This window comes from Vigna umbellata, chromosome 4, assembly GCF_029865625.1.
Source record: "Vigna umbellata cultivar VRB3 chromosome 4, Vumbellata_1.0, whole genome shotgun sequence".
Lineage (NCBI taxonomy): Eukaryota > Viridiplantae > Streptophyta > Magnoliopsida > Fabales > Fabaceae > Vigna > Vigna umbellata.
In genome coordinates this window covers 63,896,228-63,917,572 of record NC_142168.1, presented here as the reverse complement: position 1 = coordinate 63,917,572, position 21,345 = coordinate 63,896,228, and the positions used below count along the sequence as shown (strand labels likewise).

General features: G+C 33.3%; 2 protein-coding genes, 1 long non-coding RNA gene and 1 pseudogene across 3 annotated transcripts; 2 read left to right on the top strand and 2 right to left on the bottom strand.

Annotated features, from left to right (window-relative positions):
* Positions 1 to 372: 372 nt before the first annotated feature.
* On the bottom strand, positions 373 to 1,566 carry LOC124846836 (3-oxoacyl-[acyl-carrier-protein] reductase, chloroplastic-like). The gene is made up of 6 exons (XM_047324200.2): positions 1,555 to 1,566; positions 1,446 to 1,478; positions 1,162 to 1,296; positions 984 to 1,077; positions 795 to 877; positions 373 to 545 (listed from the first exon to the last, which is right to left on the bottom strand). The coding sequence occupies exons 1-6, from the start codon at positions 1,564 to 1,566 to the stop codon at positions 513 to 515; spliced, it is 390 nt and encodes a 129-aa protein (XP_047180156.2). The 3' UTR covers positions 373 to 512.
* A 1,175-nt stretch (positions 1,567 to 2,741) lies between these two features.
* LOC148200900 (uncharacterized) lies at positions 2,742 to 9,972 on the bottom strand. Its single transcript, XR_015786005.1, has 2 exons — positions 9,250 to 9,972; positions 2,742 to 3,834 (listed from the first exon to the last, which is right to left on the bottom strand). It is a non-coding gene; the product is annotated as an uncharacterized LOC148200900 (long non-coding RNA).
* On the top strand, positions 4,265 to 7,476 carry LOC124846834 (uncharacterized; annotated as a pseudogene).
* A 13-nt stretch (positions 9,973 to 9,985) lies between the features above and the next one.
* On the top strand, positions 9,986 to 13,176 carry LOC148200899 (uncharacterized). Its single transcript, XM_088113387.1, has 10 exons — positions 9,986 to 10,348; positions 10,448 to 10,567; positions 10,643 to 10,972; positions 11,058 to 11,315; positions 11,398 to 11,705; positions 11,798 to 11,965; positions 12,058 to 12,168; positions 12,268 to 12,349; positions 12,726 to 12,824; positions 12,903 to 13,176. The coding sequence occupies exons 3-10, from the start codon at positions 10,673 to 10,675 to the stop codon at positions 12,996 to 12,998; spliced, it is 1,422 nt and encodes a 473-aa protein (XP_087969513.1). The 5' UTR covers positions 9,986 to 10,348; positions 10,448 to 10,567; positions 10,643 to 10,672; the 3' UTR covers positions 12,999 to 13,176.
* Positions 13,177 to 21,345: the final 8,169 nt, after the last annotated feature.

Genomic DNA, 21,345 nt, shown 5'->3' with positions numbered 1-21,345 from the left:
TTTCAAGGCTAACGGTTCAAGGCTAACGGTTCAGGTATCATGTTCCCTCTTCCTCTTCTCTATTTCGGTTCTTTTTTGCCCTATTTTCGTTTTAAAGGGGATGGACATAAAAAAATAGCAGAATGATAACAATGTATTGAGCCCAATGTTGTCGTTTGGCTCTTTGGTATATTCCGATTGAATAGAAATTTTAACCTTGATTGAAATTGAGTTTAGTCTGTGTTTCAAATTTCTACTTGCAATGATTTTGGAGCAAAGGTAGGTAAAGGTTGTTTTGGCATATATGTTGCATTATAGTTAAGGGTTGCTGTATATGGGTTGCATTATAGTTAAGGGTTGCTGCAAAAACTCTTCAAAATAGTTATGAAGGAGTTCAATCCAAGAAAAAATAGATTCGATAGTTAGACCTGTGAGTGAACCAAGTCTGATCATCAGGATCTGCATATTCAAGTGCGATGAACTGTGATGTAAAGAAGTTCAAATTGCTATATTCGGAAACAGATTCCTGAGATTTACATTGCCATACCTCCATCAATGGTGAACACCTGTTACGTGGAAATTATGGTTTACATAAACGCAAAACATAATAATTGGATGAGAAAATGTAAATAAAATAAGTTACAAAAAGCCTAAGATGATGTTAGCATAGGTTATCAGAATAAACTCCACTTTCATTTCAATATGACAAGATTTTCTTTAATAACAAATAAGATATGGATAGTTTAATATGATAGAACTCAATAGTTAGTTCTATATTTAGAAAACCAATATTAATAGGGAAATTAATAAATGACCTGTCCAGTGATGTAATTAGCAGAAGGATTAAGGGCCAAAAATTCCACAAGTCCAGCAACTTCTTCTGGTTGACCAAATCTTCCTGAATCCGAGGTAAAAGACCAATAGCTATTAGCAACATGCAAATCTTCAATTATTTAAAGATATGGTTAAAGAGTTTCAGAGTTAAAAGTATTTCAGTCACTCACCTAAGGGGATTAACTCTAATCTTTTTTTCTCCATGTCTGGTCGTAGCATGGCAGTCATATCAGATGCAATAAATCCAGGGGCTAGTGCATTAACCTGTTATGAAATGCTGAGTTGTAATTAACCCTGTCAACCAATAATAAAAACCTGCCTTTTGACTATCAGGCTCAAAGATTTTACAGTGATGTTTCTGCTAGCATATTCCCTGGCAGCACTTTTTGTGAGGCCAATTACCCCTGCCTTTGCAGCACTATAGTTAGCTTGTCCAACATTGCCAACCTGACCAATAACGGATGTAATGTTGACTATCCTTCCCTGCAAAAGTAACAGAAACTATGATATCATATTATCTAGTATTTACATAGACATTGTTGTTAGCATATAAACATAATAAAACACAAACTGATGAATCGAGAAAAAAGAACCATTTAATGGCCAAAGGGTTCTATTACGATAGCAGTCACCTTCTTTTTCATTGTCATAATCTTTGCTGCTGCCTGTAAAAAAGCAAACCATTGGCTCCGGTAATGTAAGATTGGCTCCAGTAATGAAAGAAAAGAAAACTAGCTATACTTGATTTAACATGAACTTAAAATTTTGAACATAATAATTGGATGAGAAAATGTAAATAAAATAAGTTACAAAAAGCCTAAGATGATGTTAGCATAGGTTATCAGAATAAACTCCACTTTCATTTCAATATGACAAGATTTTCTTTAATTCTAGAATGTGTGTTTTGAATCATTGAGTCCCAACAGGTAACAGGGTTAGCAAAACAATGCCAAACCCAACAGGTCAACAAGCATAACCCATCCTATTTTGTGTATGATTGGATTCTTGCTACATGATTATCACTTGTTCCTTTTAATTATATTTGTTGGTATGCAATTTTCTCTGTTACTGGTATATTGAAAGTATAAAGGTTGAAGGGGTTACTTTTAATACACATGTGGATTAATTTAGGAAGCATGTTGAAACTGATTCATGTGATAGTCAGTCCTGTTTTAGATTGTTTTCTTTTGGGTGCACCAGTAGATTTGATCAAAGATTTAAACGTGCAAATGGAATTTTAAACCAAAGGTAATTCACAGATAAAAATTTAACAACAATCAACTGAAAAACACACTGGAAATTAAAAACTAGAAAACAAATCCAAAGCCTCCCCAAAGGGGAGGAGGAAAAATGAAAACCAACGTAAAACTCTTCCTAATTCCTACTCCTCAAATCTAATGACTTTCATTCTCTGCTGCTGCTTGCATTTTATAGCCAAAAATCTGAACATCCTCCCTCAAGGATTTTGTCTCATTTTATAGCCAAAAATCTGAACATCTTCATTTTTGTAAGAAAACAATTTTTATTTTTTTATAATCATTCATGCATTTTCATTTTTGGGAGATATATTCTCATTCAACAGAAACAGCCCTTTGAAAAGTAGTCATGAATATGAGATCATGCAATAATTCTAACGAATTGTTTTGTTGAGTTGTGTGCTTTTAGAATGTAAACCTCATGTTAGTTAAACAAAAAGGAACGAATTTTCACCTTCCTGCAAATTGGAATGGAGAAAGTGTTTTTGCCTTGATAAGTGTGTAAAGTTCTTTATTTCTTAAACTTTAAAACAAACAAACCAGTTACCCAGCATGAAAAAACACTGATCAGTTTTGTTAATAATTAATTTTTATTAAAAATTGCTTAATCATATTTAATAACATTTATCTTAGTTTTGCTTTTCTACTTGTCAAACTTGAATTTGAGATCAATTTCAACAAATCCAAACCTATTTTACTGAGAAGAATAACACTTTGGTGTTCTCTGATTTACAACTATGGTAGAGCAATGAAAATGTGATGTTATGACGTCCAATCTTCATTATAGGACCCTTAAATCATGGTGTGTAGTGAAAAGCAACACTAACATTCTAGATCTTTTGGTAACTATACTTACAACCCCAAGATTCTCTGCCATCATCCGTGAAGATAGCTAAGCTCTCCTTCTTCAAGACCAAGACAATGGATCAATTCTTCTCTTCCATGGCTGCTTCAACACGTCCTCATTCCAGCTCCTTTGCTCACGGCTGCTGGACCATCTCACCTCACGGCCTCCTTCTCTTCTCTTTGCAGCTTCCAAGTTTTGGATGTTGAAACTCTTCCTAGCTTTTTGCTGCACCTCCAATACCGTGAACTAGCTTGCTTTCTTCCATTTTGCTTGGCTTGAAGCTGCTGGACCGTGAGTGCATTGTGGAATGGAAGAGCAAAAAATCTGCATCCCAAGCTTCTTAATAAGCCGTGAACTTTCTTAGGAGGTGGCCCTCATTTTTATTCCATGTTGATTGCCAAAAGATTTATGCATATGGGGCCTTGTGTACATGCATGAGCAATTTAAAAGAAAGAATAAAACCATTCCACGGTGGATGTAAAAACCGTGAGTTTTCTTGCTTCAATGTGGTCCCCTCCATTATCTCTTTTGCCATGCTTTTCAATTGAAGAATAATATTCTCCTCTTTTAATGGCAGCCCCACTTTTGTCCATATGTTGATGCTTTGGATTTCTACCGTGCAGTTCTTTCTCAATTCTAATTGATTTCTCCTTTCTTATAAAAGAATTGAATTGTTATGGTGCCAAACTCACTTCTCGGCTGCTCTAAGGTTGTGACACACAATCATGCTGCTTCAGCTGTTCCTGGACTTTGTAGTGATGACCGAAACCTCCTAAAGCTTATGAACCAAATCATTTTTTTTATTATTCAATTCAACACACAAAATAAATCGATGCCGCATAGCTTCTTCCAATTAAATAACACAGTGTACAAATGAATATTCTTCCAAATGTTCCAATTTGCATTTCCAAAATTTCCCTGCAATTATTAATGCAAATAATTAACTCAGATAATTCAAATTAATTAAAATAAGAATTTCTGATCGAATTAAGCACAATTAAGACAAATGGGAAAATATTGGACAATTAAGCACAATTCCCTGATTAATTCTAGCACAATAAACTAAATGAAGTGAAGAAAATATTGATTCATCACTAATTTAAGTGTTATGCCTTTGTATTTATTATAATGAAATAAACATAAAACCACTTCATGTTGCATAATATAGATGGTAAGATTGTCATAAATGGAGTGATTAATGGTGTGTTCAAAGTTGAGGTAGTATGAATATTATTTTATTTGTATGATATTACAAATAATGTTAGTTTGTATATATTGCTAATACTATATTCACTAATCTTGATAGATTAATAAAATATGGACCGAAAATGGATGTTTGCTAGTCGATTATCAAAAGAATATGAGGATGGGGTGAAAGAGTTTTGTAGATTTGCAGTTGAGCATGCAAAAAACCCTAGTAGAATCATTTGTCCTTGCTTACAGTGTTGTCATTTAAAGGTAGTGAACGCAGATGAGTTAGAAGAGCATTTAATATGCAATGGAATTGATAAAAGTTATTCATGCTGGACCAAACATGGTGAAAATAGAAAAAATCATATAAATAATGATTTTCATCATAATACAAGTTCTACACCGAAAGAGACTGACACAACTTATGAGTTAGATGAAGTTGAAGATATTGTAAATATTATTGAAGAGGATATGCGAGATTGTCCTCAGATGTTTGATAGGTTGACAATGGATGCAAAGACACCATTGTATAATGGTTGTACTAGTTTCACAAGACTATCAGCAGTCTTGAAATTATTCAATTTGAAAGCACGAAATGGATGGTCTGATACTAGCTTTACTGAATTATTATCACTTATAAAAAATATGCTACCACAAGATAATGTGCTTCCTAGTCGAATGTATGACGCTAGAAAAATGTTAAGCTCTATTGGGATGAGCTACGAGAAGATTCATGCTTGTCCAAATGATTGCATTCTTTTTCGAAATGAATATGCCCCATTGGATAAATGTCCTAAATGTATGACATCGCGCTATAAGAAAAATTTAGTGCCGAGCAAAGTGGTATGGTATTTTCCTATAATACCAAGATTTAGGCGCATGTATCGTAATGAACAAGATGCAAAGAACTTAAGATGGCATGTAGATGAAAGAATACGTGATGGAAAGCTTCGACACCCTGCAGATTCTCCTCAATGGACAAAAGTTGACCATGATTACCCTAATTTTGGGAAAGAACCACGAAACCTACGTCTTGCTTTGTCTACTGATGGAATAAATCCGCATGGTATGCAAAGCAACTCGCATAGCACGTGGCCTGTGGTTATGATTATATATAACCTACCTCCATGGCTATGCATGAAAAGGAAGTTCATGATGTTATCCATGCTAATTCCAGGTCCAAAACAACCAGGGAATGACATAGACATATACTTGGCACCTCTTATTGAAGACTTGAAGGATATGTGGAACGAAGGTGTAGAGGTGTATGATGCGTATACAAAAGAAAGTTTCCTACTAAGGGCAATGCTGTTTGGCACAATTAATGATTTTCCAGCATATGGTAATCTATCTGGATATAGTATCAAAGGGAAGTGTGCATGCCCTATATGTGAAGATAATACAGATTGGGTGCGATTGGAACATGGTAAGAAAAATGTTTTTCTTGGGCATCGTAGATTCTTACCTTCAAAGCACCGTTATCGAGGATGGAGAAAAGCATTTAATGGGACAACAGAAGAACGTAGAGCTCCAGAACTGTTGTATGGTGATAAAGTTTTTGAAAAAGTAAAGGATATAAACAACAAATTTGGTAAGCCTTTTGCAAGAGATCTAGTCACAAGTGGGTGGAAGAAAAAGTCAATATTTTTTGATTTGCCATATTGGAAGTCCTTGTACGTTAGACATTTCCTTGATGTCATGCATATCGAAAAAAATGTATTTGATAGTGTCATAGGTACGTTGTTGAATGTTCCTGGAAAGTCTAAGGATGGCATCAATGCAAGGCTAGACTTAGTTCAAATGGGAATTCGAACAGAATTGGCACCAATAAAGAAAGGTAAACGTCAATATCTACCTCCAGCAGCTCATACTCTATCTAGAAAGGAAAAAATTGTGTTTTGTAAGTTTCTACAAGGAGTTAAAGTTCCAGAAGGGTATTCATCAAACATTAGGAACTTAGTATCTATGAAAGATTTAAAACTAATAGGGTTAAAGTCTCATGACTGTCATGTTGTGATGGAGCATTTGTTACCGATAGGCTTACGTTCCATTTTGCCTAAAAAGGTAAGATGGACCATAACTAAACTATGCTATTTCTTTAGAGCCATATGTAGCAAAGTGATTGACACTGGAAAATTGCAAGCACTAGAAAGAGAAATTATTGTAACTTTGTGTGAGCTTGAAATGTATTTTCCCCCTTCTTTCTTTGACATAATGGTGCATGTTAGCATTCACTTAGTTAAGGAGACACAATATTGTGGACCGGCCTATATGAGATGGATGTATCCAATGGAGCGGTATATGAAGATATTAAAGGGCTATGTGAAAAATAGAAGTCGACCAGAAGGATGTATAGTGGAACGATATATACTTGAAGAAGCTATTGAATTTTGTACTGATTACCTCTCTGATGTTGAATCAATAGGACTTCCAAATTCTCGACACTTAGCGAGAACCATAGGAGAAGGGATTTCTGGAAATACCATAGTGACTATAACCAGGAAAGATTGGGAGCAAGCTCAATTGTATATCCTACACAATGACGATGAAGTTGAGCCATATGTTGAGAGACACAAAGACATGATTACAAAATTAAATCCAACTAGGACTGACAATTGGATATGTAGAGAACACAATGCAACTTTTATACAATGGCTAAAAAGTCACATTTTTGAAGAGTTAAATGTGAAATCCTCTTTAATTTCTGACAGATTGAAATGGTTAGCCAATGGTCCAAATTTTCAAGTCTTTTCTTACACTGGTTATATGATTAATGGGTGCACATTTTACACTAAAGACCGAGATGATCAAAGTACTATGCAAAATAGTGGTGTAACTTTGGTGGCTGAATCTATGCACATCTCAAGTGCTCAAGATAGAAGTCCTATATATGCAAATATGTCGTATTTTGGGGTAATTGAACATATATGGGAGTTGGATTACACCACATTTCGGGTACCCATATTTGGTTGCAAGTGGGTTGATAACAATAATGGAGTTCGACAAGATGAAACAGGATTTATGCAAGTGAATTTTAATAAAGTGGGGTACAAAGATGAGCCATTTATTTTAGCATCACAAGCTCAACAAATCTTTTATGTCATTGATCCGGTTGATCCCAATTGGTCAATTGTGTTGTTGACCAATAAAATAAACGATCCTTCCAGTGATGATATAGAAGATGAATATAAAAATATTGAAGATGATCCTTTGTATCAAATATCATATGATGATGATCCAATAGCAGATGATATCTTGTATAGGAGAGATGATCATGATGACGGAATTTGGATAAATCCATCATTTTATGTCCATAAGAAACCTAAGTCTTTAAACTTCAAATCAAAGAAGAAAAGGTTGGATTTATAAATTTTTATTCTTATTTTTATCCCTTTTTTTACTGATGTTATCCCTTTTTTTTATTTGAATCACTTTTATTATAGGTAAATGACAACTCTTACTGAAGATGATATTCCTTCTCCCAACAAAGCTAAAGGGAAGAAAGGTATAGTGATTATGAAGAAGATCGTTCAAGCTAGAAGTGAGGGAAAAAAATTAGAGGTAATGGACATTGTATATTTTTTGGTATATTAGATATGTTACTTTCCTAATTATTGTTCAGTACTTATTCATAATATTAGGTTTCATGGAATGCAAAAGGTCAACCCATTGAACCCGGTGGCACAAAGTTCATCAGTTATCTTGGATCCATTGTTCGAGCAAATGTGCCTATAACTTATGATGATTGGAAAGATTCAAGTTTGGATGCCTATAAAGAGATCATTTGGAATAATATACAAGTAATGTTTACTACTTATTTTAAATGTATGTGTTATGATTTCAAAACTGTTTTTTTCTAAGTATTTTTTTGGACAGCTAACTTTCAATGTAGATACATGTCGCAAGACGTTTGTATTAAGGAAGGCAGGGTTGTTGCTTAGGAGTTTTAGGACTTCCTTGGCCCATAAATATCTAAAGGATGAGAATGGAGATTATTTAGATAATCCTTCTAATCAACCTCCTGCGAAGTATGCATCCATTATTAGTGAGGACATTTGGAGACAGTTTATTGTAAAACGTATGGATAAAACTTTCAAGGTAATGTATACTATCTATATATAATATATTTATCCCTTAATTCTTGAGCATATGATTTTTTTACTATATTTCTTTTTAGGAAAAAAGCATACAAAATAAGGAAAGGGCATCAAACTCCAAGTACCCTTATAGGGGCTCTCGTAAGGGGTATGCCCGCATAGAACAAGATATGGTAAGTCAGTTTATCATTTCAAATTATCTGATTGAATTGTGAACGTACTTTCTTGGCTGTTATAAAAAATTAGGTTGAATCAATTGCATACCACATTGGATCATTAAAACTGTTTGACTTTGTATGGTCCCATATCTTTGGTTTAAATATGTTTGTATATGTGTATTTTGACTTTAGGAGAGAATTATAGTAGATTACAATGTCTTCTTGTTTATTTGATATTTACAGAGTGAGTCATCATTTTTAAAAGTATGATTTGAAAATTAGTCAATTCCTTATCTACAGTTTGATTATCTCGTGTAGATAAAGGATAACTAGAAGAAACTAAATGTGATTGGTTTTATGAGTTTATCTGCCTTTTTTTCTGGTCGGATGAATGTCGTACATGTTTGGATATAACACACATGCCCAGGTCATATTAAGTAATGTTAACAGAAAACAGTAAAAACAGTTAAACATTAAATACAAAAAAAAAAATGAAATTACATGCAGTAAATAATAACAGTAAAAACAGCAATTACAGAATTACAAAATCAGAAAAACAGTAACAGCAAAATACAGAAAAAAAAAATACAGAAAACAGCAAATGCAGAAAACAGTAAATTTAGAAAACAGTAAAAACAAATTCAAAATTACTGCAGTAAAATACAGAGAACAGAATTAATCAACATGCAAAAGATAAACAGCAGCAGAAATTAAATTGCATAAAAATGTAATACAGAAATTAAAATACAGCATAAATTAAATTACAGCAGTAAAACAGAAACAGTAAAACATAATTTAAATTTCATAAACAGTAAATTAAACCAAACTTTAAATTGAAATTAAATTGCTCAAGAATTTATTACAGCAAAGAAAATGAAAATTGGAACCTAATATGAACACTGTTCAACCGTAGCCTTCCATCTCTGTACTGCTGTCCAGCCCCTCTACTGTCAGCTGCTGGATTTCTCCCTTGCTGGAAAATGTCCAGCTTATTCCCCACAGCAGCCCTTCACGGCACCCCCCCTCTCTCTTGCTGTTGGCTTCTTCCTCTTATAGCCTAAATTTTTGGACAAGTGGCTTCCAGCTTTCGAGACTTTTACGTTATTCATTTTGTCTTTTTGCATTAATTCCTTCATCAGCAAATTGTACTCCTTGGACGTGGGAAAAAAAAGTGAGGGCCCTCCATTTTACCAACTAACCTTGTCTTCTTCTTTAATACCATTCCAGCTCACACGTCCGTAACCTCCCCTTCACTCGTTGCAGCTGCTCCAACACGTCTTCTTCTTCAAACTCATTTCTTCAAACTTCCAGCCAATATTCACGTTCCACTCCAAGCTGCTGGATGTTTTTGACATGGAAAGGGCCGTGAGCTTTGCTATTTTCCAACCATGATATTTCCAAAAATGAGTGGTCCATGAGCTTCTTTTGAATATGCAAAGCCAAATGAGTGGAAGAGCATGTAGAGTTAAAAACAAAATCTGCACTCCAAGTTTGTCAAAATAAACTTAACCTTTCATAAGTGGTGGCACCTTTTACCAACTTTTCAAATTGAGAATAGTATTTAGGAATGCAACCCCACTTTTGTCATATGTTTGCCAACATAAATTCCATAGCCGTGCTAAGCATTTAGGAATGCGTGTGGACGTGCATTTCCAACCAAGTGGCCCCATGTATTGTCTCCTTTAGCTTATTGTATAATTTCCTTCAATCAATGACAAGATAAGAAAGGGGCCGTGTGCATACCACTTCCCATATTGAATAAAATTTTGCATTCATTTTGGAATTCTCTCCCATGGCCGTGAGTTTCTTTAAGTGGAATGTGGCAAAAAAAATGTGCTTCTACAATCAGCATTCCAAGCACAAAAATTCAATGTAAAATGCCTCCCAAGCTACTGCTGGACGAAGATATTGCACTTCCCAAGCTGCTTCCAGATGCTCCAATTTGAATGCATCCCGTGATAGCATCTCTGGACGCATCTGAAAGTGGTGGACCCTCCATTATATGCTTCTTCAAAATGTACATGCATCACCAGTTTTCAGTTATTACAATTTTCTAACTAATTTGATCTTTTTTACAATAATTAGATAAAGGAATTGGGATCGAATGTTAATAACATTCCCCGTCAAGAATTGTGGAAGCGTGGTCGTGTGAACAAAAGAGGGGTAATTGAAAACGAAGAAACTCAGCAAGTTTGGGAGAAATGTGTAAGTAATATGTTTTCATATTATATTTTTGTGTGTGAAATGAGATTAAATGTGATATGTTTGGTTCTTGTTTAGGTTCAACTCTCACAAACTAATTCAGAAGAGATGAGTAATGATCACTCCAACATTCTGAGTCAAGCTTTATGTCTCCCAGAGTATCCAGGTCGTGTTAGGGGAATGGGATTTGGAGTCGGTCATAGAGATTATTTTCCGTCCAAAAAGCGTCCTACGTACCATGAGCATGATAAATTAACTGCTCAAGTGAAAGACATGTCGGAAAGAATGGCACGAATGGAAAATGAGTTGATTTCGCTTCGAAAAATTGGCACACCAAATACTACGGAAGAAGCTAATATTGATAGTGGCCAAGGGAGTTGCACATTGTCATCAAATAGTTTTCCCGAGGTAACTAACTTATCTACATTACTTTCATAGGTCTTCATATTTAGTCACATTGAAGATTGTCTTACAATTACGTTTTATAACGTAGGGGGTCTCAAGTTGTAAATTGTTTACATTATCACCATCACTTTGCTTGGTTGCCCATGGAAAATTGCATAATTTTAAAAGTGATACACTACATGGTAGACCTCTACCTAAGGGACATGTCAAAGTTAGTATAGATATTGCTTTGGAGCCAAATGTATCCTTGCCTATACCAATTGATGATGATGACATGATGACAATAGGACAAGCAATAGGTACATTTGTGGCATGGCCAATGAATTTCATACAGATTAGTGATGAGGTATGTTTATACAATTGTATTCATTCATATTTATGAACATATTTTATCTATTACCTAACTTGTTTAATTGATGATGTTTTAGGATTCTACTCAACCTATAAAGAAAAAGATGAATAATACAAATGAATGTGTCGCACCTAAAAAGAAATGTCAAGGGAAAATGACCATTCAACATACTCCTCGTAAACTGTTTCATCCAAATCTTTCTGAATGGTGCAATTGTCTCTCTTCATACATGAAACTAAAGCCATCAGAGTCACTTCCTCCAATACAAATGGACAAAAACATATTTGGACTACAAAATCATAAAGAAATCGTTAATGCAGAAATTATTGAAGAAGTTACTAACTATGCATGGCTAGGTGCAACTACAATTTCTATATATATAGGGTAAAGCATTTTATACATTTTATCATTAAATTCATTATTAGATTGACACCTTATCATATTGCTAATACATTCTTATATTTTTCTTTTATAAGGTACCTATATCAAAATTTTGTTAAGCCAAATGATAAGGCATTCTTTTTTTTATCACCCCAAATCACAACACATGAGCTACCAATGAAAGACAGAATGCAAAAAATAGTTACTCTTTTTCTTGATAATTGGGTGATTGATAAGTTTGTTCTTGCACCTATTAATACCGGGTAATACTTTACTTTACAACTTTATCAACAATGTATTATTTTCAAAGTTAGATGTACGAATTCTAATTTTGTTTATTCATTTAAAATTGTAGCCAACATTGGGTGTTGCTGGGAATCAATCTTAAATTAGAGATAATTCATTATCTTGACCCAATGGCGGTAGACATTAATATGAGGCAAGATTTGAAGAAATTGTTTGACATGTAAGAATATACGTGTTGTATACTTTTAACTGACATATTTGTATACTTTTAGTTGTATTGTTTTTACTTATACATGCTTTAATTTTATTTATTCACTAGGGTTATACAAACCTATCGAGCTCAAACCGGAAACATGGTTTCAAAGTCTAAGTCAAACAATATCAAGTGGACAACAATTAAGGTACATTACTCTAGTCTGTTTTGTGTAGTATAGTCTTGATTGTGATAATTAAATTGTTGAATAACCTTATGTGACCTTTAGTTCACGTTATGGCTGCTTGTATTATACTAGTTAGGTGAATAACTTGTATTCTTGAATGGTTAAAGACTTATTTCGTTGTTGCATGGTAATGGTTAGTTAAATAACATGTATTATTGTGAAACTGGTTGAAGGGGCATATAGATGTTATGAAACCACAACTTATTATTAAGAGTTTAAACTTGTATATGGTATATAGTTATTTGTTATCATGCACTGAATCTGTTTGGAGTATACTAGATTTTTGTTTCTTTTTATGTTCAAATTATAAAAATGTTTTTTAATTTTGGAATTCTAGTGCCCAAGACAACCCAACGGCAATGATTGTGGGTACTATGTGTGTCAATATATGAAGGAAATTATTACATACTGTGAAGGAGGAACAATTCCAACTGATGTAAGTTATCTTTATCGTCATAATTAATTTGTAGCAATATTTAATTAACTAATTCTATATTATTTTTTTTTCTTGCAGTATTTTTCTAGTTGCAGATGTCAACAATATCATGAAAGTCAAATCATTAAAGTTAGAGAAAATTGGTGTTTACATGTAATTAGTACATGCTTATAGGTTATGTTAGAGTGATGTATATGCTTATAAGTACTGATATGATATATATGCTATGGTTGTATATATTATATTATAAAACAATGTTATGTCGTGACACATACTAAACGACTTAACGATTAAATTTTGAAATATTAGTGTACCAATAATTTTTATTTATATTAATGAATATTCTTTTTGAGACATTTGTCATATTTTTCTCAATATTATATATCTTTTTGTATATAATAGAATCAATATATAGTGTGGATTTGTGCATAATAGAACCAATATTTTATATTTTATTGTAAAATTAATTATTTTTTAAAAACATTTGAACCAATAGATAGCGCTTATTTAAAGAAGTGCTATCTATTGCCGCCCACAAATAGATAGCGCTTCTTTCAATAAGCGCTATCTATTGGTGGTTGGCTATAGATAGCGTCTTTTTAAACAAGCGCTATCTATTGTGGCGGATGATAGATAGCGCGTTTGGAGAAGCGCTATCTATTAATAGATAGCGCACGCATAGATAGCGCTTAAAAAGCGCTATCTATGATAAAAAAAAGCGCTATCTATGCGCTTTTTTGTAGTAGTGTTAGGCTATAAGTAATGTATCTTGAATATAATTTTACATTTAAAATATAAAAAAAGGAAACTTTAATAATAGAAAAATGTAATAATCTGATTTCAAATGGAAGTAGGCTTAATTCTGGAACGATAATCTGATTTGTGTTGTTGAAAACCTTTATGCGTACTAGTGTGTGACTTATGGATGTCCGAATAATAATTGATATTATTACAGCAAAGATATGATTTGCTTTGACAAATTTTCTGAGTATCAATGGGTATACTAAAATATTTGCATTACAACATACTAAAACAACACATTAAAACACAACGCCAGTATTGAGATTAATAGATGTTAGAACTGATTAAGTGATTACAATAATTGGAAATGTGAAACCTAAGTACAAAGATTGAATATTAAAAAGCTATATGTTCCTGCGACACAAAGGACAAGTGCGATTGATGTCGAGCCATTTTTTGATGCAGTGGTGATGAAAGATATGAGAACATGGGTGGGGTATGCGAACTGCTCTTGATCCAATTGCAAGTTCCTCAAGACATATGCTGCAAGAATCTTCTGTTTTTTCTTCAATTATAAACCTTTCAAGATTTTTCAAAGGATTATAGTTGTTTTGCACTGAATCGAAGATCAAAACACTGTCTTGGCTTGATCTTAAACTTCTATTGTTATTGTTTTGCATGTTGCTGCCACCCAAGTTCACGGCATCAATGATATAAACTTCACCATCTTCTTCGGCTGATCTTAAATTTCTACTATGGGCGTTATTGCGGTGATCTTGAATCACAAATTCAATGATAAAGCCATCGTCTACAATTGACCACTGCATTGCCATTCCTGTTACACAAAAAAAGATACGGGAAATCAAAACTTGAAAGATCGAATGAGGTAGTTTATTAAGAAACTAGTAGACAAAATCATTTGAGAAATTTAATAACTTACTTGTTTGATGTAGGAGAGTTCCTCGCTTTGAGATCACTTTACGATAGACTTAAATTTTGTTTTGAGAGTTTCAAGCTTTTCTTTCTTTTTTCCACGATGAAATGAATGACTCATGAAAGCTAGTATATATAATAAAATCTAATGACATGTAATAAATGAAAAGATACAATCTTGAAAACTACTGTGATATATAAATTAAAGTAATCAAATAATATATTATTAAATTACATTTAAGTTGGTTTCGTGTGTATAGTCATTCTTCAAAGTCAAATCATAAAAAATATAGTAAAAAGAAAATGATATTAGTTAGTTACGTGTTAATTGGACTCTAATTAATGTATCTTGATTATAATTTTACATTTAAAGTATAAAAAAGAAAACATTAATAATAGAAAAATGCAACCTTATCTATATTTAGTTTGATTATCATATACAAATTATAGTAATTATGTAGTATATTATTAAATTTCATTTAAGTTGGTTTCCTTATTCAAAATCAAATCGTTGTAGCTATAGTAAAAAAAAAATATTATTAGTTAGTTACATATTAATTAGGCGATCAATATTCAAAGTCAAATCATACTAATACTAAAAATTAAAAGATATTAGTTAGTTACATATTAATTAGGCTCTAAGTAATGATCTTGATTATAATTTTACATTTAAAATATAAAAAACAGAAACTTTTATAATAGAAAAATGTAATCTTATCTATATTAATTGTTGTCGGCTGTTTCGGCGTAAATAATGTATCTTGATTATAATCTTACATTTAAAATATAAAATAGGAAAAATTAATAATAGAAAGATGCAATCTTATCTAATTTAATGTGATTATCATATATATAAATTATCGTACTTAAATAGTATATTATTAAATCATATTTGAATTGGTTTCATTATTTAAAATCACATTAGTTATAGTAAAACTAAAATGATATATTAGTTGGTTATATATGAATTATATATTAATTAGGCGATTAATATTTAAAATCCAATCATAATAGTTACATACTAAAAATTAAATGATATAGTTTGTTACATATTAATTAGGCTCTAAATAATGTATCTTGGTTATAATTTTAGATTTAAAATATAAAAAAGGAAACTTTAATAAAAATTAAATGATATTAGTTAGTTACATAATAATTAGACTATAGTAAAAAAAAATGATATTAGTTAGTTATATATTATTTACATATTAATTAAGCTACTATTATTCAGAATCCAATCATAATAGTTTAGTAAAAATTAAATCATTAGTTAGTTACATATTAATTAGGCTCCAAATAATGTATATCTCGATTATAATTTTACATTTAAAATATAAAAAAAGGAAACTTTAATAAAAATTAAATGATATTAGTTAGTTACATGTTAGTTAGGCTATAGTAAAAATAAAATGATATTAATTAGTTACATATTAATTAGGCGATTATTATTCAAAATCCAATCATATTAATTATACTAAAAATTGAATGATATTAATTAGTTACATATTAAATAGGCTCTACATAATATATCTTGATTATAATTTTAGGTTTAAAATATAAAAAAGGAAGCTTTAATAAAAATTAAATGATATTAGTTAGCTCTACGTAATGTATTTGATTATAATTTTATATTTAAAATATAGAAAAAGGAGACTTTAATAATAGAAAAATGTAAATTTTTCTATATTTAATGTGATTGAACAAAACTATCAAGATGAAAAATAAAATAAATTTTCTTACCGAATGAGAATGGTGTTAATAATTTTTTTAATAAGACAATTTTGTTAATTTATATAATAAATATAGAACAAATAAGAAGATTAAATTAAATTGAAGGTGTTATTGAATGATAGTAAATTAAGTAGTATTGCTAAAGATATTTTCACTCGTTAATGATAATAGTAATAATAACAATAATAATAATAACAAATAATATTATAATAAAATTGTGATATAATCTATCTAAAATTTGTCATAGATTCTAAAAGAAGGTTAAAATCTTATAATGAAATACATTAAAAGATACCATCTTGAAAAACATGATCTTATCCAAATTACTGTCGTTAAATAACATATTATATCAAATTAAATTTGAAATAGTTTAATCATACGTTAATCAAGTTCAAATCATAATGATTACAGTGAAAATAAAATGCTCAAAGTTAGCTACATATTAAGTAGGTATGTGTAAATGATATAGCTTGATCATATTCCATAGGTGTGTCTAATGTAATTTTATCCATATTTAATGTGATTGAAGGAAATTATAAATCTATAAGAATGGAATAAAAGTTATTTTCAAATAAATGTAGTCGGTTCCTTACTTGACATGAATTTCCATATACATAGTATTATATTTGTCATGAACCTACTAAGTGTGGATGGATTAGTTAGTTGGATGATGCTTTGAAATCTGCGTTCTTGTTTGTTCCTGATTCGTAACTATGGTATTGTTAGTATATCATATGCATATTCAGATGATAACATGTGTGTCATATCGTTCATTCTAATTCTATAATGTGGATTCTGGTTACGTGTATTGTAATTACTTCCTGGCTGATAGCTTATGTGGCCATCTGAATTTAATATCCTGCCATGCTGGATTTACTCTGTTTCTATTCATGTGTGCAGTAGAAATTGACAAATTCGTGATATATGTATATGTTCTATTTTTGGGTTCTTTTAAGCTCTAACATAGTGTTAGGTTTCTGGGTTTGAACCTATCAAGAATTCAATCAAAAGATGGAGATAGAAAAAGAATGAGTTTTCTGTATTATTTACAGTAAAAGAGACCTCTTTACAAGAATGAGTTGGGAGCATAACCTTCTTGACTGAGGGCATAACTCCTCTCTACAAGCTAAAATGTCTGACTTTACACGAAGTATATTCGATACCCTCTACAGAGTTACAAGAGCTCTATTTATAGCAGCCCTGACCTGCTACCCTTTTTACAACCGACACCCCTACACCCTTAACTCCTAAACCCATCTATTCTATCATCATATATCCTAACATTACACCCGCTGCAGAACGACCTTGTCCTCAAGGTTGGAATCGAAAAACTTGGTCTCTTGGCTCCTCTTCATCATCTTGTTATCATCTGAAGAGAATCCACTGGAACTGCCCACCAATTCAGGTCTGGAGGCTTAGGTGGTGACAATTCCTCCTCCACTATCTTCTATTCTTCCTCTTTCCTTCATATCACCCCCAAATCCCACACCAAGGTCCACTGTTCTACTTCCTTTATTTTTAACAAAGCTTCTGGCTCCCCCCACCTTCTAGCTAGTGTTGTATCCCCTTTGCTGAATACCTTCTTTCCTCATTGATTGAACACCCTAGTCAATATCGTTTGGTTTCGTCCTATAATGGTCAACACCGTTCGGTTCCGTCCTATATTGGTCAACACCGTTCGGTTTCGTCCTATAATGGGCAACACTGTTCGGTTTTGTCCTATAATGGGCAACACTGTTCGGTTTCGTCCTTTAATGGTCAATACCGTTCGATCCCCTATCGAACCATGCAGCTTCATCACTTTTGGATGAATAGGGCCTTCAGCTGAGAAAGCGAACATCTCCATCTGCTTTCGGTCTAAGCTTCCTCAATCTCCACCTCTTCATCCTCCCCCAAAATAACCGTCCCTTGACTCCTTTCTGGCCACTGAAGGCCTAGACCGAATAATCGTCTTGGGTTATGGCGATCGACCTCTGACCGCTCGGTAACTTTCAATCGGCATGGGTTATAGCAATAGGTCTCGGACCGCTCGGCTAATCCCGATCGGTCTGGTCTACAGTACTTGGCCTCGTACCGCTCAGTAACCGCTCCTCGCGTTTGTCCCCCAAATGACTCATCTTCTGACCCGCTACCCGCCAAAATCTTGAGGTCTTGTACAGACTTTTCCACCATCCCCATATGTTTGTATGTCACCAAACGCTCAACAATGGTTCCAAACTTTATTATCACCAGGGCTTCCTTCAAACCATCCCAAGAACGATTCTTGGTTTTTTCCTTCCAAGCTTTGAACCAGTAACCCGCGCTGTCCTCCATGCTTATGTACGCGAGTCGTACTTTCTCCTCCTCCGCTACTCCTTGAAACTCGAAAAACTTCTCCGTTCTATTGATCCAGTTTAACAGGTCCAGCCCTTCAAAAGTGGGTAATTCACCCCTCTTTCGCCATTTATTCTACCCCTCCAGATGATCGCCATCCACGCTCACTCCAATATCCTCATCGCGTCGGCGCTGGTTGTCATTTACGGAAATCTGACTTCCACCTGATTGTTCTTCGTTGTTGTAAGCCCGCGACCCATCATCCTCATTATTTTTTTCAAGTCCTGACGCATTGTGGCGGATTCCGCCTGCATCCCTTCCATCGTAATCTCCAGAGCCTCCAATCGTCTCTTCGTGCTCCCCTCCTTCTTTGCTTCACGCCCAATTCGGATCCGGCAGGTTCTTGATCACTTCTTGATCAGGTTCTTATTTCTTGATCCTTCACCTCCACTTCGAAACGGCAGGTCGGACCAATTTGTTAGGTTCCTGGGTTTGGAACCTAACAAGAACTCAATCAAAAGATGGAGATAGAAAAAAAGAATGGGTTTTCTGTATTATTCCCAGTAAAAGAGACCTCTTTACAAGAATGAATTGGGAGCATAACCTCCCTAGTTGAGGGCATAACCCTTCTCTACAAGCTAAAATGGCTGACTTTATACAAAGTATATTTGATACCCTCTACAGAGTTACAAGAGCTCTATTTATAGCAACTCTGACCCGCTACCCCTTTTACAATCGACACCCCCACACCCTTAACTCCTAAACCCATCTGTTCTGTTATCCTATACCAATTTGTTAGGTTCCTGGGTTTGGAACCTAACAACACTCTCTCAATGCCGATAAAAGAGATGAAACCCAAACAGTAACACCCACCGACAACAGATAATAGAGATGAAAGAATGGATCACGGTAATAGAATTGTCACTTTACAAAGAATGGAGTTGGGAGCATAACCTCCCTGGTTGAGAGTATAACCTCTCTCTACATGCTAAAGACCTGATTTTTACAAAATAATACTTGATAATCCCCTGTATAGAACCCACTCCATATTTATAAAGTTTCTCTTCCTTCTATCCTAAACCCATTATCACCTATCACGCTATATCTTATCACATAGTTTTCTTAAGAACTCAGAAATTGTCATGAATGTTGTTATGTGATACATTGACTGAAGAATGCTTGACGTATGCTTTAACTGGTTTGAATTCAAAGCTCCTTGAAACTGTGATAGTCTAAGTTCTATGTTAATATAAGGGTCTTTTATGCATGTGCCAAAAAAAGTCAGAATTTGAGCGTCTAGTTGGGGCAATTGAAGTGTACTGTTTGACTAATTGGACTAAACCAAAATTGAATGGAATAAGGAGTTATATAATGTTCTGATATGGGGTGAGCTTTGCATGAGATGTAGGTATGTAGGACAGGATATTGAAATCTGAATGAACTTAGTATTTGACCCTAAATCCTAAAATGGTATAATACAATTGTTAATGACTGTCTCGGAAATTGTTTTGACCTTGGTATGGAAATCTGATTTTTTTTTTCTGAAAACGGATTGCTTTGAAATGTTATAATGTATGCGTATATGCTTGATAAGATTGTATATTGAGTGTATGCAGTCATTATGGTGAAATGCTAGTAATTAGCTGTGATGATTCTGGTGAAATAAAGGGATTATTAGCTGAATAACAGATATGCTATATTTGCCATTTCATGTGAGTATAAGCTGTTTTGTATATCCACGAGGCAGAAAAAATGGTGATGTGTGGTTTTGATAGAGAACTCTACACTAGAGAACCTTGAAGTTTGACTTAAATACTGCACCCAAAATCTGTCTGGTTTGAACCCAATATCTTTCATTAAAACGCTGCTGTTTTGCACTAGGCTTTTAGGCTATTTTCTGCATCAAATAAGTGTTGTTCTGCATTGTTGGCTGGCTGTTTCAACATTGTATTATTGCTGTTTCTACACTGTTTTAATTAATTTTTCTGGACTACAAAGTCTTGCTGTTTGGATTAAAATTTCTGCACCAAAACATTGCTGGTTTGGTTAAATTGCTGCTGGGAATTCTCTGCTGATAAGAATAAAAATCTGCAGAAACTTGGTGCTGTTTTAGAATAAATAACTGCAGAAAATTGGTGCTGTTTTAGAATATAAATCTGCAGAAAATTGGTGTTGTCTTAGAAAAAACTCTGCTGAAAAATTGTTCTGTATAAGATGGCTTTGGATTTGTGTCTGTTTGATATTACGAAGAAGGTATATGATATATTTCAAATAGAAGTAGGCTTAATTCTGGAATGATAATCTGATTTGTGTTGTTGAATACCTTTATGCGTACTGGTTTCTGACTTATGGATGTCCGAATTATAATTGGTATTATTTCACCGAAGATATGATTGAACGTGTGTTATGGTGTATGTGTTGGATGATGGATTACTGTCTTGGTTTGCTTTGACTAATTTTCTGAGTATCAAAGGGTATATTCAAAGATTTGCATTACAACATACTAAAACAATAACACATTAAAACGCAACAACACAACGCCATTGTTGTGTGTTCTTCAAAGCAGTGAGATCAATAGATGTTAGAATTGATAAAGTGATTACAAATTGGCAATGCAAAACCTAGTTACAAAGATTGCGTATTGAAAAGTAATATGTTCCTGCGACACAAAGGACAAGTATGATTGATGTCAAGCCATTTTTGATGCAGCTGTAATGAAAGATATGAGAACATGGATGGGGTATATGCAAATTGCTCTTGATCCAATTACAAGTTCCTCAAGACATATGCTGCAAGAATCTTC